The sequence below is a fragment of the Pogona vitticeps genome, chromosome 1 (assembly GCF_051106095.1).
Source record: "Pogona vitticeps strain Pit_001003342236 chromosome 1, PviZW2.1, whole genome shotgun sequence".
NCBI lineage: Eukaryota > Metazoa > Chordata > Lepidosauria > Squamata > Agamidae > Pogona > Pogona vitticeps.
Genome location: NC_135783.1, coordinates 199,949,116 through 199,973,929, shown reverse-complemented (window position 1 = coordinate 199,973,929; position 24,814 = coordinate 199,949,116). Strand labels below are relative to the sequence as shown.

The 24,814-nt window shown below is 46.5% G+C and overlaps 3 protein-coding genes across 3 annotated transcripts; all 3 read left to right on the top strand.

Annotated features, from left to right (window-relative positions):
- The first annotated feature begins 1,510 nt into the window (after positions 1-1,510).
- On the top strand, positions 1,511-5,702 carry HOXD11 (homeobox D11). Its single transcript, XM_072977931.2, has 2 exons — positions 1,511-2,318; positions 3,171-5,702. The coding sequence occupies exons 1-2, from the start codon at positions 1,556-1,558 to the stop codon at positions 3,404-3,406; spliced, it is 999 nt and encodes a 332-aa protein (XP_072834032.2). The 5' UTR covers positions 1,511-1,555; the 3' UTR covers positions 3,407-5,702.
- A 7,046-nt stretch (positions 5,703-12,748) lies between these two features.
- Positions 12,749-17,044, top strand: HOXD10 (homeobox D10). The gene is made up of 2 exons (XM_020806259.3): positions 12,749-13,902; positions 15,410-17,044. Exons 1-2 carry the CDS (start codon positions 13,065-13,067, stop codon positions 15,685-15,687), a joined length of 1,116 nt encoding a protein of 371 aa, XP_020661918.3. The 5' UTR covers positions 12,749-13,064; the 3' UTR covers positions 15,688-17,044.
- Positions 17,045-20,252: 3,208 nt separating this feature from the next.
- On the top strand, positions 20,253-23,123 carry HOXD9 (homeobox D9). The gene is made up of 2 exons (XM_072980469.2): positions 20,253-21,337; positions 21,854-23,123. The coding sequence occupies exons 1-2, from the start codon at positions 20,302-20,304 to the stop codon at positions 22,093-22,095; spliced, it is 1,278 nt and encodes a 425-aa protein (XP_072836570.2). The 5' UTR covers positions 20,253-20,301; the 3' UTR covers positions 22,096-23,123.
- The last annotated feature ends 1,691 nt before the right edge of the window (positions 23,124-24,814 follow it).

The following is a 24,814-nucleotide window of genomic DNA, read 5'->3' as shown; positions in this document are numbered from 1 at the left end:
TGAATTCCCAGATAGGATGTTTTCTCTCCTTTCCCCTTCGAAGGATTCCGAGGATGGTTCGTGTTGAAATTGTGCCTTGTAGTGTATTGATCGCCTCTTCGGCTTTCCGAGGCAGATCGCTGCTCTTTGGGCTTCAGGCGCCCCACCTTAAGACGCATGAGGTTCTCTCGTATTTTGCCGGCCCGAAAAGCCTTCATCAAGGTTCTCCCCTGGATGAAAACAGACAAATGATGTCTGTAGTTTGAGTCTCGTACTCTTAGTCTCCCTCTCCTTTTTCCTCTCGCTTTCTCTTCCTTTTTCCCTCTATGCTTATCCCACGTACAAAAAATTTGAACATTTATATTCTGTCTCTTGGGTGTTGGAACAAGGGGAAGATTTTACTCTTGAAACCCTGGCCAGTTCAGGCTCAGCGGGTGGCCGCCCGGGTGGAGTGTGTGTTTCTGTGTGTGTGTGTGAGAGAGAGAGAGAGAGAGAAAGAGAGAGAGAGAGAGAGAGAGAGAGAGAGAGAGAGAGAACGCGGAGAAACGAGACCGGAAATGGCATTTCTAGGAAGAGATCAGGATTCTCCCATCTTGGCAAATCTTAGAGATGGTATGCGGAGCTGGGAAGGGAGAGAATTCTGCTCATTCACACTTTCCCTACTCCATTTCCGGTGAATGTCTATGTTTTAAAAGTGTTGTGGGGGACGGGGGAGAGAGAGAGAGAGAGAGAGAGAGAAACGAATTTTACTTGTGTTTCAGAAAGAAGCGATGGTGGAACGAGGATCCTCTCTCCCCACCAGCTCACCCCTGGACCCCTCATCTCTCTGTGCTTTGGGCGAATCTGCCCGGCGTTGGCAGCAGCCTCGCCTGTCGAGGCACCCGGGCAGCCAGAGGGCCTCCCCAGGTGATTCGCTGCCCTACCTTTAGCTCATCCTCTCTTCTGGTTGGGAAGGGGAGATAAGGGGGGAGGAAGAGGAGCGGGGGAGGGAGTGGCGGCGGCGGCGATGTTTGGGAGAGCTGGAAATGGTCCTACTTGTCCAAGCCTTTGCCTGCTGTGTGTGTGTGTGTGTGTGTGTGTGTGTGTGTGTGTGTGTGTGTGTGTGTGTGTGTGTGTGTGTGTGTGTGTGTGTGTGTGGGGTGCGCGTGAGCTAGGAGGCTGTTTCGGAGGAGCTCTTGGAGAGAACCTTTGGCGGCGGCGAGCAGGCAGGCGGGCGGGCGGGCGGGCGGGCGGGTCGGGTGGGTGGGTGGGCAGAAGGGGGGCTGATATAGATATAAGGACATTTCTCCATCGCCTCCGTCACGTGACATAATTACCACTCCGAATCAATCAAGATGAATTGCACGTCAGCAGCACACGGTGGGATTTTTTCCCCCTTCTCCTCCTTCTGCTCGGTGGCTGGTCCTCCCCAAAGCCTCTGGTGCAGATAGATGGGGCTCGGGCTGGGGCTCCCATGCGCGCGGCGCTGCTACTGCTGCTGCTGCTGCCCGCCCGCGATCGCCCGGAGGCGGCAGGAGAAGGAGCAGCAGCAGCAGCAGGAAGAGCAGGAGGAGGAGGAGGAGGAGGAGGAGAAGACATGAGTGACTTTGACGATTGCGGCAGCCACGGGGCCTCCAACATGTACCTCCCCGGGTGTGCTGCTGCTGCTGCTGCCGCCGCCGCCGCCTATTACGTCTCTCCCTCGGATTTCTCCAGCAAGCCCTCGTTCCTCTCCCAGTCGCCTTCCTGTCAAATGGCTTTCCCCTATGCCTCCAATCTGCCGCCCCATGTGCAACCGGTGCGCGAAGTGGCCGCCTTCAGGGACTACGCGGGCGGCGGTGGCGGAGGAGGAGGAGGCGCGGGCAACGGCGGCCCGGGCAGCGGCGGCGGCGGCTCCTCCGGGGGCGGCACCAAGTGGCCCTACCGAGGCACCTACGCGCCCAGCTACTACGAGGAGGTGATGCACGGCAGGGACTTTTTGCCGCCGGCCGGCCGCCGGCCCGACGTGCTCTTCAAGACTGACCCCGTGTGCGGCGCCCACCATCACGCCGCCGCCGCCGCCGCTGCCGCCGCCGCCGCCGCCGCCGCCGCGGCCACAAACTTCTACAGCGCGGTGGGCAGGAACGGGATCCTCCCTCAAGGCTTCGACCAGTTTTACGAGGCGGGCCACGGCGGCACCCCCTACCCGGAGCAGCCCGAGCAGCCTCCGGGGGACAAGGGCGACCTCAAGCCACCCCCCAGCAGCGGCAGCGTCTGCAGCAAAAGCTCGCCCCTGCCCGGTCAGGACAAGAAAGTGACCCTCGAGGGCAGCGCGGAGTCCCCTGCGGAGGAGGCCGGCCCGGAGAAGAGCCACCGCGCAGGTAAGCAGCCGCTGCTGCCCCGCCGAGAGGTTTGGGCTTGGGCTTTGGTTTTAAAGGGAGAGGGGGTAGCTCAGATTTGAGAGGGGTGGGGTGAAGTGTGGAGAGAGAGATCGAGAGATCACATGGAAGCACAAGGCCACCACTTTGTCAAGCCCGTCGGTCCCCCCCCCTTTTTTTTCTTTTTACGTGGGATTTTATAAGCATCCAAAGGGGTTTTATATATCCTATAAGGTTTCCTTTGCCGTTGTAAAGTGTGTTTACGATAGGAAACCCATTGAGGTGGCCTTACAGGTAGTCTTACAGGAGGATATTAATTGTGACGAAATTGTTGATTGGAGATGTTTGGGAGAAAGAGACATTCCAAGCCATTAAAAACAACAGGAATCGAATAAATGTTGTCCTTCTGAAATGTGTTTTCTTTCGGATTGGCCTTGGGGAAAAGGCCGCTTTTATTCTCAGGGTGATTTCCCTTCCCAGTGGGTGTGGGTGTCCTATCTGGATGAGGTTAACAGTATTTTCAAACCAGTCACTTTCCTCTTTTTGCTACAAAACAGGCATGTCTTTTCTGGTCACTTTGGAGCTTTTACTTTTCTTTCTTCCCCCCCCCCTTCCTTTCTCTGTTCGTGCTTCTTTTTCCAAACCGCTTTCCCAAAGTTTTCTTTACGGAATCACAAGCTCCTTGGGAATGGGTTGGAATATTCCCTGGAATAGAGGGCTGGCCTTGGTTTTCCAGGGAATAGGGAGAAGTGTTTAAGTGTACTTGTTCTGGAAAGTCCCTGAGTGGAACCATCTTCCCTCAGTGTGGTCCCTTGGTTCTTCCTCTCTTCCTCTCTTTCTACATTTTTTTTTCAGCCGTTCCTCAGAGGTCCCGGAAAAAGAGATGCCCTTACACCAAGTACCAGATTAGAGAACTGGAACGGGAGTTTTTCTTCAACGTGTACATAAACAAAGAGAAAAGACTCCAGTTGTCTAGGATGCTGAATCTAACGGATCGACAAGTTAAAATATGGTTCCAAAATCGAAGGATGAAAGAAAAGAAACTGAACAGAGATCGCTTGCAATACTTCACGGGGAACCCCTTGTTTTGAAAGGACGGACGGGGAGGGGGCTGGGGAGACGGAAGGAGAGGGTCTCCCTTTCCGCTCATCCTGGCATCCGAGCGCAAACGTCAAGAGCCGCTTACATGGCATCCACCCCGCGGACAGGACAGGTCCTCTTGTTTTCATGTTCAACAGCTCTCGTTCTTCATTCGCAACAGCCTTTGTCTACCCAGGAGGTCTCGGGGGCTTGGCCGTGCAGAATTCTCCCTATGGGGAAACGGGGTAAATCCACGTCCATTCTCATGTTGTCGTGCTGTGTGGTTTTAATTTAATTTAAATTGCCGCCCATCCTTTGGCTCTCCCCCCCCCCCCCCCCGCTTTCCAAGGTTGAAACCAGTGGACCTCAAATGTAGGTGGTCTTCTCCAGGAAGTGCGTCCACCGACCGTGCTTGCTCTCCCTCCCTCCCCCCTTTTCTTCTGTGGGCTCCTTCTACCCCATTTTGCGGGGAAGGGCAGTCACGTACACTGGATATATATCTGTACCCTGATATGGATATATCTCTGGTTTCTATTGCGGTACAGAAAGCATGAGACGCTGTCTTGTTCATGTGAATAAATGGTTACTAGTCAAGTTGGAGTTGCATCCTTGGTGTGCATGATGTGCAGGTCCATCTCTTAAGGACTTTTCTTCAGTAGCGACTAAAGGAAACGGGCTTATCCGGGAACGCAAACACAGCCCCCCCCCAACCACCCTTTTAAAATTTCTCATACATTCTCAAGGAGAACTCGTTATCCCCCCTCGGCTTTTGCTAGAATAACCCTTAAAAAAAGGGGGGGTGAGCACCGCCACTGCAGGTCCATCTAGTTTTGAGGTCAAATTCAACATGGCGGCCTTCAGAGTATCCATTTTTGGACTGGAGCGCGACTTCTTCCCTTCCCTTTAAAAAAGCAAGGGTAAAAGCCACCCAAAAGGAAGCACATCCAAGTCCCGTTTCAGACTGGGCTGGAGATGGTGGTACGTGAGGTTAAGCTTGTGCATAAATCTATCCCGCTACAATCAATGCTGAATTAGAAATGGTTCACTCTGTCTGGGTAGGAGTCATAAAAATAATATTTTGAATCGACTTTGAGAAGAGGAAAACGAAGGCAAAAAAAAATCCCGTTCCCCTTGGAAGTACAAATTCATAGGAAAAGCTAAAACTCCGCTGGGACCTTCTTATGATTCTGATCAGATTTAACTTTCTACTCCAAATCTTGGAAATTTTTTTGTACAGCTGTGTGAGTCGAATTAGATGCAAGAAAGCCAACATTTTACAGGACCTTTCTTCTTCTTCTTCTACATTATACAGACTGACGCCCAGGCCAAAGAATGAAATCTAGGTAGCCACTAACCTGTCAAATGTTTAATTTAATCCCCCACCCAGAAGAATGTGGTGGGGATCTTTCCCTCCTCTCTATGCTGGGTGACCTGGCAAAGCTGTTTACAAAACCTTGAACTGTCTAGACAACACCATAAAAGCTCAGGGTCTAAACAGCTTAATTGGGTTATATTGTGCACCTCCTGGTAGGCAAAAAAGAGAGAGATTTCCGCAATGTGCAATAAAGGAGAGGAGTGAGAAAAGAATTTAGCTTTTTAAAAAGGGCAAAGGCAAAGGTGGGGTTTGTAGAAATAGGAGATGGTGTCGCCCCAACCTCTTTGCACTCCCGTCATGGTCAAAGTGGCAAAAAATAAAATTAAGGTGGGAGGAAAAATACGAAATAACCTTTAAACCAAAAGACCCAAAAGTAAGCAAGGATGAAAATTAAAATTTGAAACTCTTATGGAAGGGAAAAACCCCAAAGTATATGCCTTTGAACTTCCAAAATGTCAAGGTCATCACCTTTAACCTTTCTGAATAATTAGGAGCCTTAAAGGTTCCTCTCTTATTTTCACCACCACCCACCCTCTTTGCTTCTTTTCCCGTTTCTCTCTTCCTGCTACCTCCTCCCCTCTCTTCTGCCTCACACATGCACACACACACACACACACACACACCCCAGATGCATGCACACACACAAACACACTTCTTACTGCATAGCAAGCATCACATAGACCTTCAAACATCTCAGCTTTCATTAGGAGGGCTTTCCTTTTATCAGTCACTGATCAAATATGATATTTAGGCAAATAGATTGTTTATTGTAAAGACTTTCCTAATTCCATTTATTTCCTTATTGTTTTATTATTATTTTTCTTGGTCTCCCCAATATATTGTAAAACTGGATTCTTTTCCAGAGCATAGTTCTCTCTGATTTGGTAGTTAAATGCAAAACTCAGATAAATGGTATAAAAGAAAAAAATAAAGCAAAATATAGTTCTCTCTGATTTGGTAGTTAAATGCAAAACTCAGATAAATGGTATAAAAGAAAAAAATAAAGCAAATATATATATTTTGTGTGTGTCTGTGTGTGTGTATGCACACAAAGTGCGTATATATATATATATATATATATATATATATATATATATATATATATATATATATATATATATATATATATATATATATATATAGTGTATGTATATATAATATGTATATATATATATTCTAAAATATATACATGCACATACACACACATCGACACACAAACATATACTGCAATCTATCTCACTTGAAGTAGAAGATAATTCATGTATGCAAATTTCTCAGAAAATTACATTTTGAACTGATGTTATTGACTGATATTTGGCCAGAAAACCAAATACTATAAGTTGTTTTTTTTAAACATAGGGTGAAGGAAATTTTCTTAAAGTTGAGGAAAAATATCTCCAGCATATGCCCACGCAAAATAATTGAATCAATTCTCTATTGGTTAACTAGTGCTAGCTTTCAAATACTCTTGCTATATTTATCCCTAAATCTGGACAATGTTCAAAGTATTCATAGTAAAAAATTCAAAATCATTTCAGTTTCTTCCACTACAGATTTTTAAAATATTTAATGTTACATTGAATAATTTTAATATATATAGCTATATATATAAGAATTGGATAATGTATTAGAAAAATGTGAAAAAGGCAAAGAGGAATTTAATTTTTTTAAGCCTCTTGGGCTGCTGTACTAAGAAATTCCACAAGAGGGAGCTCCCATATTCCGGAATGCATAATTGTCTTGATGTTCAAGTGTAATTCCGCCGCCCCCCCCCCCCGTCCTCAAATAATCCTGCGACTAATAAAATATCTAATATATACAGAGCTATAAGATTTCAGAGCTTGGGAAATGAGAAAATAGAGCATAAACAAGATTTATTAAACAAGTAACTCAGAGCTATGACATGAACAAGGCGTATTTCATAAAAAAAATATTTTGGGTCATAATATCTTATAATAATGATGCATAGGATTATATTTCCCCCTTAAGATCATCGTTCTAAAGCAAGGGTTATCTCTTGACATTCCTCAACAGAATTTTTTTTAATTGTTTCTTTTTTAAAGGGCCATGGCAAAGAATTATCAGTGCCGACAAAGCATCTTTCTGTTTGCGAGGAGAGGGAGGCAAGGAGATAACACCATTAAAAAATAATAATAATCGAAAACCCATATTGTGCTAATGTCTTCATTATGACAACTATATTGTACCTATCTCTTGTCCTAATAAAGATGTTACTACATATGGGTTTGGGGGTTTTTTTGTTTGCTTTTCCCCCCTTCCGGTCAAAACAACCACTGCTGCTTTTTCTGGGCCACCCTTAGAATTGTTGAAAAACGTGCTCTTTAATGAACAGGTCCTTGGGATGTCTCAGTAATTCGCACAAGGCCTTTCCTCAAAGAGCGAGCTTATTTATCTGGGAGAAATCGGTCTTTTCAAAATTACTGCCATATCCTCACCTTGGCTCCTTATTCAGAATCTGAATGCTATCATGTGCGGATAGAACTCAGAGAAGCCTTTTTTTTTCTCTACAGGGCACCAAAAAAGGGGGAAAAATGAAAATAAAAGAGAAAAAGAAGGCTAGAGCCCCTCTCCGAAATTGTTCGGTGATTAGGCATATCTTAGCTTTAGGAGATGACCTTGCAAGACCAAAATACCCACGAATCGGCGGTGATTTTTCTTCCTCTCACCCGCAACGGGAAGCGGGGCGCAGGATCGGGCAATCCGATCAACCAAACACACCCCAAATCATCCTCTGTGCAAAGATCGTAGGGCACTTTGTTTTTCTAAAAGCTTGAGTGAGCTTATTTGTCTCTCTGTGCACGCGCGCGCGCGCGTGTGTAATGTAGGGGAGATATTTGTAGAAGTTCATTGTTAATCAGTTACCTAGACCAGCCCTTCCGCCCGAAATAAATGGGAGGCACAAATAAAGAATCTTACTCTTGGAACAGACGCGCCCAAACCCACAATGAAGGGAACGTTCTAATATAATAATCTAATAGGAAAAGAATAATAACGCGGGAGGGGGGGGGTAAACTTTCTTTTCTTTTGTTCCTCCCCGTTAATAGGACCCAGGTCTTGTAAGACAACGCATGATGATGGAATTCTGCTATCCCCTCCCCTCCTCCTTTTCAGATCCACATTCCCCAATTATATGACGGCCTTGTTAAAAAAAAATGTAACCGTGTGGTGTTGGAGCGATATGCGCATTATATAACACATACTTACATATTTATATCTATATCTATACTCTGCTCATTAAATTAGACAAATACTGTATTTGAGAAATTGGCGTCCTCCTTTTTGGAACTGTGAGGCACGTGGGGTGGTTCTGCGGAGGCTTTTTTGGACCCGAATTATTCCTTTTTCTTTCCTTCTGCAGTTCTCTTTCCCGCAATTCTCAGTTGTCTGGCTGTCCGTCCATCCGTCTGTCTGTTTTATAATTTAAGAATGCTTCCGCTCTATTGACATTTGCCTGAAAAACAGCTGCCGTGTACCTATTTTAAATGTTATCTCAGGTAAACGTGGCCTCCCCCGGATTATTAGACCTCAGGCGAGGAGAGGATAAAAAGTAGATCCTATGGAGACCTTTACCTGGCCTAGCCCTTCCTCTTAAAAGCAGTAGCATCCAAAACTGAACCATCCCCGCCCCCCCCTCTGCATAAGATCGGGGGGGGGGTGTTAAACAACGGGCCAAAAATGTGAAATCTCTCAGGAGGATTTTGGTATTTATGCATTTGTGGATTCAGATCTTCCGAGAGGATTATCTGCATACCTGAATTATCCCACAGATATTATCGAATGCAGTCGGTTATAATAAAGCTATGCTACCTGTGCTACCAAGTATGATGATATTATAATTGACCTGTCCCAGTCCCACTCCCTGTTTTAGTCCAAAATGTTTAGAACAGTGCGTAAGAACGGGAAGTAGATAGAATAACTGCAATGTGGCGGTAACGAAGAAAAGACAACAGGGCAAGGTTCTGTAGAAATGTGTTTCTTTATCAATGAAAAGAATTACCTTCCAATACACCAGCTCTACGGTGTAATTAAAGCGGATGTTTCCAAATGCCTTCTCAGACAAAATAGTAACTCAAACGGCTACAAAAAAAAATAGGAATCAAGGTTTCCAGGGTGTTGCTCTGCTCCTCGGAAAGGCCACATTTTTTCAGGGGGAAACTCAGTTTTGTCCCATTGAATGTTCATACCATTGAGTGCCTCCCACTTCGAGCTAACTTCTTTCCCTTCACCTCTCTGGTCAATAAAGATCTGAAAATAAAGCAAACTGCAGTAAGAATAGTAAAAGGTGGGAGAATATCGGGTTTTTTTTCCTTTTAAAAATAGCCCCGTAACAAAGTGTGAAATACATCTGAATGATCAAAAATTAAGGTTTAAATTAATGACTTTCTCTCCCAGGCTTTATATTCTATTATTTATTAAGACAGAAAAAGGTAGTGTCAACATATATTTTACTGCAAATAGTAATCTAGTTATAAATGGAGCTTTTTTGGCGGGTTTCATCCCCTTTGGAGAAAAAATATGGGACAGTAAAGAGGAAAACCTTTGCAGTAATGTAGATTGTATATCTCATTTATGGCACAATATTGATTTATTTATTAATGTTAATTACTACTATTCCATCTTAAATATGATTTAATACCAAAGTGGCATTAAACACACAAGGTCTAAGTAACCCATTTTTCCAAAGAGATGTTTATTCAACCTCTAGATGTGTCACACTAATTTTAAATTTGGCTTTTCCACCCTCCCTTTTCTTTTCAAACTTCCATGCTGGCTCAGGTCCTTTCTTTAAAAGCAGTGGCTGGTTATGGACCAAGAGATTCCTTAAGAACTGTGTTGAATTATCTTTAGCCAGTGTTGTCTATAACAAAATAAATGGAGCTAATAGATTGCGGTTTAATCTCTGCCACCTCATATCCAGGGAAACACCTTACCTACAGGGAGGTTTCCGAGTCACTTCATTAAACAATGCAGACCCAAGAGACCCAAAGCGAGGATCATCCCGGCTTATTGTTTTAAACGTTGCAACGTCGCGAGAGGCACCAATAAAGTAAGATAAAAATAAATCCAGAAGGATGTTACTACTGGGATATTTCTAGGACACTTCTGCAAGTGTAAATAAGGATTATGGGACACCATGTAATGGGAATGAAATCCCTGATTAGGTTTCACGGTGAAGTCTTAAAACGCAGACCAGAAGGGGGGGAAAAAACCCGTAGGATGAGGTTGCTTTAAACTCGGTGGGTCGTCTGGCGTCTTGTTTAGAGGGGAAGGGGGGAAGTAGGGTGGGGGAGAGAAGGAAAATGGCTGGAAAGCACATAAAAAGCCGGCCCCCGAAGTGGGATCGTCGTGACCTCCACTTTTGTTTGCTGCCGGGCTCAGACAAAATCTTAGCAATGGCTCTGATAATGATCTTACGTGGGGAGGGGGAAGAGGAGCAAAAAAAAGAGAGGGGGGATCCTTTCTCTCTCTCTCTCTCTCTCTCTCACACACACACACACACACACAGAGAGAGAGAGAGAGAGAGAGAGAGAGAGAGAAAGAGAAAGACCACCACTGCCAGCCCACGACCTCTTCCTGGCGCTGCGCCTTGTTTATCAAGCCTTAAAGCGGGGTGGGGAGGAGGTTCGGAAAAATCTAGGGTGGTAGAAAATGAGACCAAGAAGAAGACATTTAGACTCTGTGCCCAGCACCAGAGCTGTAGCCTGTAAAAGCCACCCGCTCTTAACCTGACAATGATGTTGTATTTGAACAGCTGCGATAAGCTTTTCAAAGGTCTGTCTCATTGCCACAGCGAGATTTTTTCAAAAAAGAAAAAAACAACAACGGGGGACAACGGGATGATTTCAGCTAAGAGAGATGGGGAGCATCTCCTTCCCCCCCCCCAAGGGAGCTCCCTTCATATGTGTCTAAAGAGATGTTATAAGGGTGTTTGGGGGGTGGGGTGGGGGAGATCAGGATGGCGAGTTAAAACACAAGGTCGAGGGGTGCCATGTAAAATGTCCTTTTAAAATAATTTGTTTTGCTTTCCCTAAGTTTTTACTTTAAAGGGAGGAGGAGGAAGAAGGAAGGGTGTGTGTGTCAACTAACAGGGAGGGATCAAAGGCCCGAAATAAATAGATGAACCTAATACAGCCTTTCGCCACAAACACACGAAACGTGTAAACGTTTTTTTAAAAAACAGAGAAATGGGAGAAGGAGAAAAAGATGTAAGAAGAAAGTAAAAATGAAAAGAAAACTTACAAAATGAGGAGAAAACGCGGAAGGGGGGGGGAATCTTGACCTTTTTAAAGTGGGGAAAAAATCCATCGGCCAGCATTTTCACTATCGTGTATGGGTTGTGTTCTAACAAACCTTGGGCAGGCGGCAGGAAACCGAGGAAAAGAAAGGAAAAAAACTTGAACTGTGGAAATTAATTTAAAATAAACACCAGAATTTCCACGTAAGCAGTATTCTGCGTCCATTAGTTAGAGAGTTTTGTAGCGAAGTCTTTCTCATTCTGTGTAAAATAAAAGATATATAAAGTTATGCCATTGTGACTATTGTAAGAGAACTACAGAGGATGTTGTGTGCACCTCTGCTTGCGTGTGCTTGTCCAAAAAGTTCAACAATATTCTGTCAGAAAACTTTACCTTTTTTCCCTGTTTCTTTTATGGTGTGCAAGAAAATGTTGTTGATAGAAAAAGTAAAAGAAAGGACTGTGAAATTTGTAAAAATTTGGAAAGGAAGTTGGTATAAATGTTAAACAAAATACAGTTATGACAAAAGTCGAGCTTTTAATATTTGACAATTTGTATTAAAACAAAAATTGACCTTCTTGGTTAATCGTGAAGAGGAAAAATCAATAGAATAATTTTCAATAATTCATAACGCGAACACCATTATGCTAAATCTTAACTATTAATCTTATCCTTTACAAAGTCTCGATTGATTTGTTCATAAAATATCTTCCCATGTGTGGCAACAGAGGGTATAACTCTTGAAAAAGCTTCAGAAGCAAGAAAATTACCAAGTGGCCCAAGAATGTAGATGAGAATTTTATTGATCGCCCAGATTCTTCTTAATCTGTATTAATAAATTCCACAACCTTTTGTACCTTGCACTTGTCAGGAACCAATGCTTTTACAGAACCCATAAAAGGAAAACATTATATTCCCCCCCCTTGTATCCTCCCAAATTATGACACTCTCAGAGATCACCTACGTACACTTCAAGCAGGATCCGCTCTCTGCTTTCCAACAAAACAAATACAAAACAAATACAAAAAAACTTTGGGAAGGGGGAAGGTTGCTACTGGACGCAATTTCTTTAAAAACAATTTGATTGTGACGAGAAAGACGGACGTGGGGGAGACAGAAGGGATATATATATATATATATATATTTTCTCTTCTGGCGTGAGCTTTAGGGATGGTTCTCCTCTGGACTCTGTTGGCGCCCAGGAATGGAGCTGAAGAGAATGTTGAGCGGTCAGGCGACCAGCACTTTAGGAACAGGAGGATGATTATTTGCAGGTGGAGAAAATGAAGAGAGGAGCCCATACTTTGCAAAGCATGATTTCAGATTTCTGGTTTATTTCAATGTTTCCCCCCCTTCCGCCGCCCCCCCCCCCAGCCATCCTCCCTCCCACCCCAGGCAGCGCCCCTCTTTGCCTCTCTGTTTAACCCAGCGAGGATATTTTGTCGTGGTTGTTGAAGTACCTGTCTGAGACACCCGGAGTAAAACGACACGAGTGGCTTTCTCAGGATCTGGCCGACTTCGGACAATTGGCTTTACTAGTTCTTTTATGGGGGGTTTGTGGAAATGGGGGGACCTATCGGATCCATTCAAGGCATTTCCTTCTCTTCCATCAGCGCAGTGCGCCAGGATGGATCTCTCTCTCTCTCTCTCTCTCTCTCTCTCTCTCTTTTTTTTTTTTTTTTTTTTGCGGGGGGGGGAGACAGGAAAGGCGCGGGGGGGGGGGACATTGCTGCTGCCATTACTCCTGCCATTACTCCTGATGCTGCCGCCGCCGCTGCTCTGGGCGCCTGGAGGAGCGCGCGGCACTTTCGCTCGGACCTCGTAGGTGTCGCTGTTGACCACCTTTGCGCCGCAGCCCGGAGTGTCCCGCGAAGCACGTGACCGGCGGGGAGGTAGCGGCTCAAGGCCATTTTCAAATCTCATTGGCTTAGCAGTCATGTGGTTGTGCAGAGGCATCCACAATTACACAGGGAATGTTTTCGTAGAGATGTCAGCCTACAAAGGACACAATCCCTCTTCTTCAAATTCCTCCCCAAAATGTCCTTTCCCAACAGCTCTCCTGCCGCGAATACTTTTTTAGTCGATTCCTTGATCAGTGCGTGCAGGAGCGATAGCTTTTATTCCAACAGCGCCAGCATGTACATGCCACCCAGCACAGACATTGGGACTTATGGGATGCAAACCTGTGGACTTCTACCGTCTCTGGCAAAAAGAGAAGTTAACCATCAAAATACTATGGGTATGAATGTACATCCTTATATACCTCAAGTAGACAATTGGACAGACCCCAACAGGTCCTGCCGAATAGAGCAACCTGTTACTCAGCAGGTCCCCACTTGTTCCTTTACGACAAATATTAAGGAAGAGACCAACTGCTGCATGTATTCGGACAAGAGGTCAAAGCTGGTGTCTTCATCCGACGTCCCTTCCTACCAGAGGCTGGTCTCTGACTCCTGCCCCATTGAAAACCCCGAGGTTCCCGTCCCAGGATATTTCAGGCTGAGCCAGACCTACGCCACTGGGAAAACCCAAGAGTACAATAACAGCCCCGAGACGAGTTCCACTGTCATGTTACAGCTCAACCCTCGCGGCGCATCCAAACCGCAGCTCGCCTCGCAACTTCCGATGGAGAAGAAAATGAATGAAAATCCCAACAGCAGCAGCACCACCAGCAGCAACACCACCACTAGCAGCAGCAGCAGCACCAGCACCAGCAGCAGCAACCACCACCATCATCACCACCACCACCCCGACAACTCTGCCAAAGTCTCTCAAGTGGAAAGTCCCGAGACCAAGTCGGCGCTGCAGGACGACCGGAGCTGCTTGGCCGAAGCCTCCGTGTCCAGCCCAGAAAGCCAAGAGAAAGAAAGCAAAGGTCGGTACCCATGACGGAACTGGGTGAGCCTAACGAGGGTGGCAGCCTCACTTGGGCGCCTGGTCTCGTAAACCTCAAGGGGTAGTGCTTCAAGGCACCCTTCTAGAAGGGTTGAGCAAAAGAACTCTCTTTCTTCTTTCTCCCCCCTCCCTCCCTCCCTCTCTCTCTCTCTCTGTCTGTTTCTGTTCCTTCTAAGCTCTCTGAAGCATTTCTGGGGTGGGGCAGTGGAGGGGGGGGAAAAGAAAGGGTTAGATAGGTTTTCCACAATATTTCTTATGTTCATCTCTTTTTTTCACCCTTTGGGAGGTGGGATGAAAAGAGGTGTTTCCTCTGGACCGACTCCTGCAGGAGCCCCTTCTAAAAAGGATTTTTAAGCTGGAGGTTGATAAATCCCAAACAGTTCGACTTCTCCTTTGGTGAGATTGGGGCCAAATATTTCCTGTGCCTCCCCTTCTTTTCTAGCTCCTTTGACTTCTAAACAGATACTGAAAATAAAGCTTTAAAAAAAATTGTAGGAAAAAAGAGGTGTCGCAGAGCTATACCAAGTTTGAAGGAGATGTACAATAAGAAACGTAGTTTTTTTTTTCTTCCTAGACAAGGAAAATTGGGATTTGATCCTTTAGGTAGCCTAGAATGGCTCTTCAAAGATTTGCTATAGTTTGCAGGCTAATACTAAATAACTAAAGGGAGAGTCAATTTCTTTGTCTTATAAAAGGGAATGGGGGGGTGCACATATGGTGCAATAGGGAAAAAAACCGGGAAACGTGCTATTAGTAAAAATTATCTTTGCAATCTCTGCAATGAATTTTACCAAAATTGTATGCATACCAAGTGCACAACAATTATAGGCGATCACTTAGTAGCCTAGGTCAACATTTGCTTCTACCTGGTGAAGAAAAATCCTCAAAGGGGAATGAAAAACATCTTTGCTCTAGGTATTTCCCAGATATCCTTACCCCCGGCGCCATTAAGGGTAAAAAGGCCATCTTGGTTTTTCTGACTGTTTAATTGCAGGGGTGATGTAGGCGGATCCCTCTTTCAAAGGAAAGGGGATAAAAACTGTTTTTAATTGAGGCATTCCCCAAGTACATGGCTCCTAATTCTTGAGTTGGTACTTACAATTCACGCCCAGTAAGATGTGACCACTGGAAAGATGGCAGAATTCATATGCGTCCCTCCTCATGTCATAGAGTAATGAAAGTATGGGTGCTAATGTATAGAGATTGTGCATAGACAACGTCTGGAAATAATCTAGAGAATGGTCGTTTGCATTGCTATCGTTGTTTAACTGGAACCTGGAAAGCCATTCTATTAAAAACCCACCCTTCTTTAGTGCACGCCTCTTCTTAACAATGTTTAATACCTACAAACCACCATATCTGCAAGACACAATGGAGGTGGGTTCATGGCCAAGGGTACACTATAACACACTGAGGTGTTGTCTTTTTTTCCCCCCATTTTCTATTTATTTTTCTTTTCTTCCTTCCTTCTCCTTTAATTTTGCTAGAGGAAATCAAGTCTGATACTCCAACCAGCAATTGGTTAACTGCAAAGAGTGGCAGAAAGAAGAGGTGTCCTTATACTAAACATCAAACCTTGGAATTAGAGAAAGAGTTCTTATTCAATATGTATCTCACTCGAGAGCGCCGCCTAGAGATCAGTAAGAGCGTAAACCTCACTGACAGGCAGGTCAAGATATGGTTTCAAAACCGCAGAATGAAGCTCAAGAAGATGAGCAGGGAGAATCGAATCCGAGAACTGACTGCTAATCTGACCTTCTCTTAAACCGGTTCACCTGAGGGTTGACCATAACTGAGGTATAAGCTCAGTTACCACCAGTTGCTACACGTGTAGGAAAGACTTCCGGAGGGGGGGGGGGAAGAGGAAAAAACACACCCCTTCATTTTCCAATTTTTTTTACATTTCTGATAGAATGTGACCTTTTGTCCTTCTTTTTAGTGCTGCAAGTGTCTATGTATGTTCCTATGACGAGTATATATATATACATACATACATATATATATATTAAAAAGAAACCTAGCACGTGTAATTTATTATTATTTTTTCTCATCGTAATGCAGGGTAAACTGATTGAATATGATCATTTGGTCTTAACTTATTGGAGCTGCCGAACATCCGGACAATGTGACTTCCCCCCCCCTCCTCCCAGTGTTTTTAACTAACCACGTGGTATTTATGTGGGGGCTGTTACATGGACCATAACATTTTCAATATATAAAAAATATTTCAAGATTTATTTTAAAAGAAAAAAAAAGAAACTTTTGAGGGTAGGGTGGGGTGGGGGCGGGAGGCAAAAGAAGAAGAAGAAAAGGAAAGCGAGGGGGGAATTAAAAAGCACATTTTATGATGTAACAATCCATTTTTCCGTCTGCGTCAGACCTGTTCTTCGTGCCATGGACTCCTTCATTCTCAACTGTAGACATTTTCCCCCTTTTCCTTGTGGTGCATACGTGGAATGGTAGTGGTATAAACAGCAATATGTCTTCTTATTGTGCATGTCCTATTCGCATGTATAATGCAATAAACTCTGTAAAGTCATGAGGTTCCTTTGGTCTTTGAAGAATTTGAAACAGAATAAAATAAAATGCCAAACCATAGTTGACAGTTTTCGCAGGGTCTTCTCCCGTCCACCCCACCCAGCCTCTGTGAAGTCCATGGTTTTTTTCTTGCCCAACTGAAGGGTCGAAGCAAGTGGAATGAACTGGAAGTTGGAGGGAAGTTTAGGTCAGCTGAGTTCCTTTATGTTGGCCCCTTTTCTGCCTTAAAAAAACAACAACACCAACACCAACAATCGTAAACTGGAAGGTTGTGAGGAAAAGGTCCAATATTGCGGCTTAGCGTCGGCCGCCGCTTGAGCGAGCCAGCCCTCTGAAAAGCCTGTAAAATGTTACGACTCTTAAAAACCTGGACGTCTTCCTGCCAGCCCCTCCTAAATGGTAAGTTGACTTTCAAGTGAAATAAAAAGAAAGCTGGACACAAAAACCCTAAGAAGGAAACGAGCGGATGTTATAAGGAGATCTAAAAATTGCTCTCGAATAGCAGCGAAGCGGACCTGTTTTCCTTCACTTCGTTTTTCTTTAAATACATTCAGTTAGATTCCTAGATAGGCAGACAGGTAGAAATTCTAAGTACATTAAAAAAAAAAAGCAGTACAAATTCTCATTTGAGAATAATAATTTTTAATTTTTTTTTTTTTAAAATGATCCATTTCCCCCCTTTAATCGGCCCAGGTATAAACCGATCGCCCCAGGGCCCGTACGCTTTCCGTACTTTATGCGGGGGGGGGGGGGGGGGCGGCGGTCTCTGACCAGGGCCTTTTCCCTGTTTAGCTTCGGAAACCTCACGCTCTGTAGCAAAGGTTGAACACCCCAACCTATTTAACCTCTTCTAGTTTCTGGATTGCTGCTGCTGTAGCTGCTTCCTTCCTGCCTGGCACATATCAAGAAGTTCACGACCCTGCGAAATATGGGCCCTCGCCACTCGATCCTGCCAGAGGAATAGGAAAGGGGGTGGTGGTGAAAGAAGCCGAGTTGGGGGGGGGGAAGAGAGGAAAAAACGACGAGGAAGCAATAACTGAGTTAAAAGAGAGTTTGCAAATGAACATGACTCCGAGATGAAGTCCAAATGCTTTCACCTTCAAAAAGGACTGGAAAGCTCAGGGCAAGCGGTCGGCTCCGAGGCAGGCTGGTAACCCATCAGGAAACACCCCTGCTTGGTTTCTAAAACCTAGAAATGTCCTCCAAAAGGTTGAAAATATTTGCTTTCCTAAAGATACTCAGTGGTTTCATAAAAGATCTGGGTCGTCATCCCACGTTCCAGCCTCTCGCTTTCCAGGACCTGCTCCGGGGCATGTTGCCCTTCCAGAAGAATGTGTGTACCTATGGCCGAACACTTCCAACAGATCAGAAACGGCGGGGATTTACATGAACTCAGGGTGCGCACCTAGAAAGCATCTTTATTGCATAGATAGTAAGAGAAAGAGGGGGGTCGTTTATATACGAGTAGGGGTGTGTGAGAAGGAAAGAGAGAGGCTGTGTGAGAGAGTTTATCTGTGTTCATACCACATTGTTGGATGTACCGAAGGTTGTGCTTTTTTAAATAAAATAATCTCGTGATCTCAGTTGCTTCGCATGAGAAGATCTCTTCATCACAACACACACAAGGCACTTCTGGGCCATTCTGAGCCTATTTATCAATTTATTACAAAATACGTTCTCAGTCAACACCAGAAGATATTCCTTTGACAATTTAAGGAAGGCGACACTCCCTCTGACCCATTTTTGAAATTCTTCTGCTTTACCTGAAAATGACAATATTGGCTTCCCCGTGGTTCTATGGGCTTGCACATTAAATGTATCAATGAATCTTAAGTGTGAATACATGTGGATGCGCACACGTCAAGAAATGGGCATTCTTGGACATAAAAAAAACTCTGTGTGTGTTTGTGTGTGTGTGTGTGTGTGTGTGTGTGTGTGTGTGTGTGTGTGTGTGTGTGTGTGTTACAGCAAATCAAAACTTAACAGGCCAATATTTTAAAAAATTGGTTTCCAGCAAATCTTTGAGAGGTGCTTTAAGAGAGCAGTCAGTCATAAGTAACTGGAAATTTCAGCTCTGCGTTTGGAAGTTATATGTTGCCAACCATGTATGTTTTCTTCCTACTGTTTTTTCTTTTATTGTTTTATTCCAAGCAAAGACTTGAAATCGAACTAACCCCGCCAATTCTTCCCACATTCAAGCTCATCCTTCTCTTAGCCTGTCTGAAGAGCAAACACCGACGGAAGAAGAAAAACAATTTGGCCGATTAGTTCTTAAATATCGGTGGAAGATTCACTCCGGGTCCAGAACGCTTTCTGGCAACTTGGCCTCTCCAGGAAAATAAAAAAGGTGATAAAACCAGATTGAATCTCCGTGACCTCTGTAAGGGAGGGTGGAGTCTCTCTGTCGGTGTGCGTGTGTCTCTCTGTGTGTAAAAGCTTGTATTTACCAAGGAAATATCCTAGGGGTGGGAGAGAAGTTTCGCAATCCTCATTGCAGTGGGTCTTGTGTTTGGCTTATGAGCGAGTGTTTGCAAAGCGGACTTGAGTGAGGGAAGTGTCTCCTTCCAACCGAGCTGCGTTGAAGGCAAGCGAAAACCAGGACTCATTCCTTCCTTCCTTCCTTCCTTCGCTTGTTATATTCAATCGTTTAGGGCTTTTTTCCCCTCCAACTCTGAAGTGCCTGGAGGGGATGCTACCGCCTCGTTTGAAGCACCCGAGTTTCCACCCTCCCCACGCTAAGGTGGTGCTCAGGTTTAAGTCAGTGATGGAAGGGAAAGAGGAGGGGGGAGGGAAGAGGGGAAAGAGGGAAGAGCAAGAGAGACAGAGACAGAGGAGAGTTCTCTTCCCTCCCCTCCACCTCTCGCTTGCCATCAGTCCATTTTATTAGAGGGCCAGATTAATCTATAATCAAATGCACCTCATAAAATTTTTATTGAAAGGCATAAAATCATTGCGGAGAGGTCTTCCACCTGTTTTAAAACAACACAATGGGCCGCTCGTTCGCTTGCTCTGTCTCGCTCGCTCTCTCGTTTTACAACCATTCTCTCCTGCCCTGTTTAAAAATAAATAGAAAGAGAGAGAGAAGAAGAAGAAAGGAAACCACACCAAGGCTGCCTCTTGAAAAATGGCAGTCTGCGCATTGTGTGCTTTTACTGTAACATCTCCCCGCTTTACGAGGAGCCAGGCTTTATGTGCTTCGTAGCTTTGGGGAGAATTTGTTTTCACAGGAAAGGCTTCGGGGCTGGGTTGTGTGTCTGTCTACGGGCGTCTCTGCGTGTGTCGCCCCTTCTTCGGCCTTCCTGGTTTCTTTTTCTTTCAACGGGAGGGCTTCTTGGCCGGGTTCAATGGCAGGGAGGAACCCAGCCCAGCAGAACTTCGGTCCGTGGGGCCGATGGTCGGAATGAATGGTCGGGATCCCTCCAGGAAGGTGAAAGAAATAGTTCCGCCAAGTTGCTGCTGCTGCTGCTCCTGCGCCACACCCGCCTGGAGTCTGAAGGGTGGCGGGTTTTTCCCTTTGCAGCACACAGTGACACTCGAGAGGATGGCTGTTAATAAATACTGTTTTATACATACACCTACAGGATGGCGATGGGTGTGTGTGTGTCTTGTCCTTGTTGGCTGATTAGATGTTGTTGTTGTTTTTTTAATCACTGAAAACCACCCCCACCACCCCCCATTCTCAGTTTAGCGGATTGATTTACTCAAGAGTATTGGTAAATATGATCACGTGGGCGGAGGGACCAATGGTTGAAGCTGGCAGTCTGCAAAATACTACGATTGTTCTCAGGGCACGGCGATCATCTACAGTTAACAGAGTAACCTTTTTTGCCTTCCCCCCCATATGCCCTGCCACGGAGGAAGCCTCCAAAAAATGTCGTCGAGCGGCACCCTCAGTAACTACTATGTCGATTCGCTCATAGGCCACGACAGCGAGGAAGTTTACGGCGGGGGCGGGGGCGGCGGCGGCGGCGGCGGGGCCGGCCGGTTCCTGCAAGGAGGTCACCACCATGCGACCCCCAGGCCATCCCCCTCAGGTGTGGGGGCCGAGGGCTCGGATTTCGCCTCCTGCAGCTTCGCGCCCAAGTCCGCCGCCGTCTTCTCCGCCTCGTGGTCGGCCGTCCACCCGCAGCCGTCGGCGCCCATGCCGGGTATCTACCACCCGTACATGCCCCAGCCACACTTAGGGGGGGAGAACGGCGGCGGCGGCGGCAGATACGTGCGCTCCTGGATCGAGCCCTTCGCCTCTTTCCCCAGCAGCCCGAGCGGCGGCAGCGGGGGCCCCAGCGTTCACGCCTCCGCTGCTGCTGCTGCTGCCGGCTCGGCTGCGGCTACCCTCGCGCCCGCCAGCGTCGGTCCGGGCTCCTCTGGCGTCGGCCACTACGGGACCGTGAAGCCGGAGAGCGGCGGATCCGCGGCTTCCTCTGCGGCCGCCGCCTCCTCTTCCTCCTCTGCGTCCTCTGCCGCCACCGCCGCTTGTTCCACGGTCCCGTCCTCCGCTTCCATTGCCACCGTCGCCGCTTCTTCTTCTTCTTCCTCCTCCTCCTCCTCCTCCTGCTCCGCCACCTCTCCTTCCAAAAGGACTGAGTGCGCCTCGTCCAGGGGGCAGCCCCCGGGGATCGGCGGGCCGCCCGACTACACGTGCAGTTCTTTTCTGGCAGAAGCCCGCGAGAAGGCGGCGGCGGCGGCGGGGAGCCACGGAGCCCACCCGGTCCCCAGCGCCGGCACCACCGGCGCCGCCACCAACCCCTCCTCCACGGCCGGCGGCGGCGGCGGCGGCAACGGGACCCACTCGGCCAAACCAGCCTCCGGTTGCAGCCGCAACCCGAGCCCGAGCAGCGATCTGAAGGAGGAGAAGCAGCAGCAGCAACTTGACCCAAGTAAGTTTTAAAAACCAAACAAAACGAGAGAGAGCGAGCGAGCGAGCACGAGAGAGAGAGAGAGAGAGAGAGAGAGAGAGAAAGGGAGGGAGAGGGAGAGAAAGAAAAGAAATTGCACCCTGCTTTGATTTATTGCCCAAACCTGTAAGGCTCCAATGTGCAAAACTGATAGTTTTACTAACCTATAAAAACGTCTAGACGCCTACCGGCGCGCAAGCAGCAACAAGCACCCATAAAAAAAGCTCCCCATAACCACCTTCCACCATCAAGAAGACATCATTTGTACAGTAAACAGACTGGGCCATTCGGGCTTTTATGATAATTCCTCCTCAATTGTGAAAAGAGCAGGCCTCCTTCGTTAAATTAATTTAACGACCTTTCCCCTCCCTCTTCTCTTCCACAACCCCCCCTCGACGTCTGCCCGTCTTCCCCTTCCAAACCCGAACCTTCCGCCCCTTGATTTTCTCCGCTCTCTTCCCCCCTGTCCCCCACCCCACCTCCACCCCGCTTTTCCAGATAATCCTGCGGCAAACTGGATTCACGCTCGTTCCACGAGGAAAAAGCGTTGCCCTTACACAAAATTTCAAACCCTGGAACTGGAAAAAGAATTCCTCTTTAATATGTACCTGACCCGCGATCGCCGTTATGAAGTGGCTAGGATTTTAAACCTCACAGAGAGACAGGTCAAAATATGGTTTCAGAACCGAAGAATGAAAATGAAAAAGATGAACAAGGAGAAAGGCAATAAAGGGGACTAGCGCCTTGGAAGGGAGATGTGTGTACGCGTGTTTGCGGAAGATTACCGGGATTTCTCTTCAAACACAGAGACGCAAAAATATAGATATTAATTGTTGTTAACATCATTACGCTCCCAGGTGCATCGATTCAGAACTTTCAAGCGATCAGGATTCGGTTTTGCTTTGTTTAGGTAGCAGTAAATGTGGTCTGTGTCAGGTATTTCGGAGAGGAAAGGGGTGGGTGGGTAAGGGAGTCCTTATCTCGCTGGACAAGGGGTTTCCGGAACTTACTTCTTTCCCCTCACCTTCCCTTTTGGTTTTAAGAATATTGTGAGTGCGCATTAGTTTTTGGGAACTTTCTCAATATTAATTGTTGGACATGCTTCTTCCAAGTGACCTAGTCTAGAGAAACAGAGAATGAAAGGGAGCCAGTCTCTCACCCCCTCACCCCTCACCCCCTCACACAAACACACAAACCTACAGGCAAAAGCGAGAAACAAGCCGGCAATATTGAAGGATAATTTAATGTTAACAGCACGTTGACCCAGACTTCCTAAAAGAAAGCAAATCAAATCAAAGCAAGACGAAGCAAAAGACGCTATCCGTTTCCCTCCTCCCGTAGGTTTCCTTTTGGAAGAGGTGACCCACACGGAGACTTAGCCGAGCGCAGTCTTGGAAATCTGTGTTTTCCTTCACCGGCGGAAAGTCTCGAAAGGAGCCCTTGAAACGGCCTTAATTTCCGCAGGCCCGAAGTTCTTGCAGTTTCACCGCTGGGAATGCCACTCCATGCCTTTCTGAAGGGCTTCCTCTTTTTGGGGAGGGGGGTTGATTATTTTTTGTAATTATCATTGCCTATATAATTCACTGATCGAGTGAAAATCTCCACGTTTGGGAGGCGGAGCGGGAGGGAAGGAGAAGAGAGAAGGGAAAACGAGGGGGAGAAGGCCGTCCTCCGTGTGTGTCTGTTTGTCTCTGTGCTTGCCTTTGACTTCTCTTTGTCAGGTGGAAATAAAACAGGGCGCCTAGATCCATCGCCCAGACTTCCCTACGACGTTCAGGTTCGGCCGTGTTTTTTTTCTCCAAGAGACCCACAGTTGTTGCTGTTTTTGTGCGGGGGGGATAGTAGTGTGAGAGAGCAAAACGATTTCTAAGCTCAAGAACCCCTCGTCCACCACAGAACCGAAAGTGGACGCTCTCTTCCGCCGCGGTACCAGCTGGGCCCAAATCAAGAAGGATTTCAGAAGATCCCCACCTCACCCCGTTTATTGCCGGATCCCTCCCACCAGCTTCCTACCCCCGATATATTTCATATTTGAACCTGACTGGCCTGCACATCCTCAGCCGCGGAACAAAAGGGAACGGATCGACAGGAAGGCTCGCTCTCTGCGGAAATCAGGCGGTGAGGCTTAATCGCTGGTCTGAGCTCGTAGCCTATGACCTTTCCTTCTTAGAAGGACGTCCCCGCTTTTGCTTTGCAACTGCGGGGAGTGAGCTGCCCTTAAGTTTACGGCCCTTTCGTGGTGCTTGAAGGTTTGCTGCCTTCCTTTTTAAAACAAACAGACAAAATAAATAAAACGAAACATTCGGATGGTTCATCTAGTAATGTCCTCTGGTTGATACGCCGGGGAGGAAAAGGCTGGAAACGAACCAAGGAATCCACAGAGGGGGTTGGAACTGATTCATAATTATTTGAACGGCGGGATCTTTGGGGAAAAAAAATTAAACCTTTACCTTGGAAATGCATTGGAAGGAGGGGTTCCTTTGACATGACCAGCCGCGCTAGAATTAATGGCTCCTGTTTAGCCATGGGTCCACTTTGCTCAATCATTTACCCCAATTACTTTATCCGAATCTAGGCGTGTCCAGGTATTTGTCTGTCCAGTAGTGTGTCAGAGCTGTTTTGAAATCCCACCGATTTCAGTGGGAGAGTTTTCAGCTTTCCAGCTGGACATCAGCGGCGCTTCTCAGGGCTTTAACTTCAGCTGGAAGGTGAGTTGTGTACATTCACTCGCTCACTCACACGTACAGACACACGCACAATGGCTACCCACAAGGTCGTGTAGACTTCTCGGGGAATGAGGGGAGACAGAATGTGTTCTGCTGACCTTTCGGAGGGAGAGAGAAGCGCTGTTTTTCTGCAGAAACCAACAGAAGGAAAAAATATGCAGGGACGGCCTGTTCAGCCCTTTCTGAGGAGCCTGAAGGTGGAGGGAGCAGACGCAGAGACATTGGGGGCCTGTTGAGTATGTAGAGAGCTATCACTTCTTCCTTTCCCTTTCCTCCCCTCCCTCCGCACAGGCCAAGACCCAGAGCGATAAAGTCTGAGGAAAAGGTGCCGCGTTTCTCCGCCATTTACTGTCAACCCTATACCTATAATTCCTTAAAAATAAAAAAATAAAAACAGGAAGAACCTGGGTATAATAAAGCCATTGAGGAGGCTAGACGTCTGGACCTAATGAGTTTATGACACGCGATGGCGCTCCCCCCCCCCTTTGAGACCATCTTATTTGGATGTTTGTGTTTGTTAGGGTACAACACCCACGCAGACAACACCGGCTCTTAAAATCTGGACTATAAACATCAAGACGTCACCCGGGGAGCCGAGACACAAACACACTTCAAACACTGAAGCCTAGCGGGGGTGAAAGGGTGGCGATGGTACACACAATTTCGGTAGGGCTGGCGAGGGGGGGGACGTGGAGTGAGTAAGGCGCCTTATTTTCGAAGGACAACTCCCTTG

What these genes read in the sequence shown, in the direction of transcription:
- HOXD9 (XM_072980469.2), top strand. Translation starts at nt 20,302, where the DNA reads ATGCCCTGCCACGGAGGAAGCCTCCAAAAAATGTCGTCGAGCGGCACC. An exon ending in GCAGCAGCAACTTGACCCAA is followed by an intron (nt 21,338 to 21,853) that starts GTAAGTTTTAAA and finishes CCGCTTTTCCAG; the next exon opens with ATAATCCTGCGGCAAACTGG.
- HOXD10 (XM_020806259.3), top strand. Translation starts at nt 13,065, where the DNA reads ATGTCCTTTCCCAACAGCTCTCCTGCCGCGAATACTTTTTTAGTCGAT. An exon ending in CCAAGAGAAAGAAAGCAAAG is followed by an intron (nt 13,903 to 15,409) that starts GTCGGTACCCAT and finishes TAATTTTGCTAG; the next exon opens with AGGAAATCAAGTCTGATACT.
- HOXD11 (XM_072977931.2), top strand. Translation starts at nt 1,556, where the DNA reads ATGAGTGACTTTGACGATTGCGGCAGCCACGGGGCCTCCAACATGTAC. An exon ending in GGAGAAGAGCCACCGCGCAG is followed by an intron (nt 2,319 to 3,170) that starts GTAAGCAGCCGC and finishes TTTTTTTTTCAG; the next exon opens with CCGTTCCTCAGAGGTCCCGG.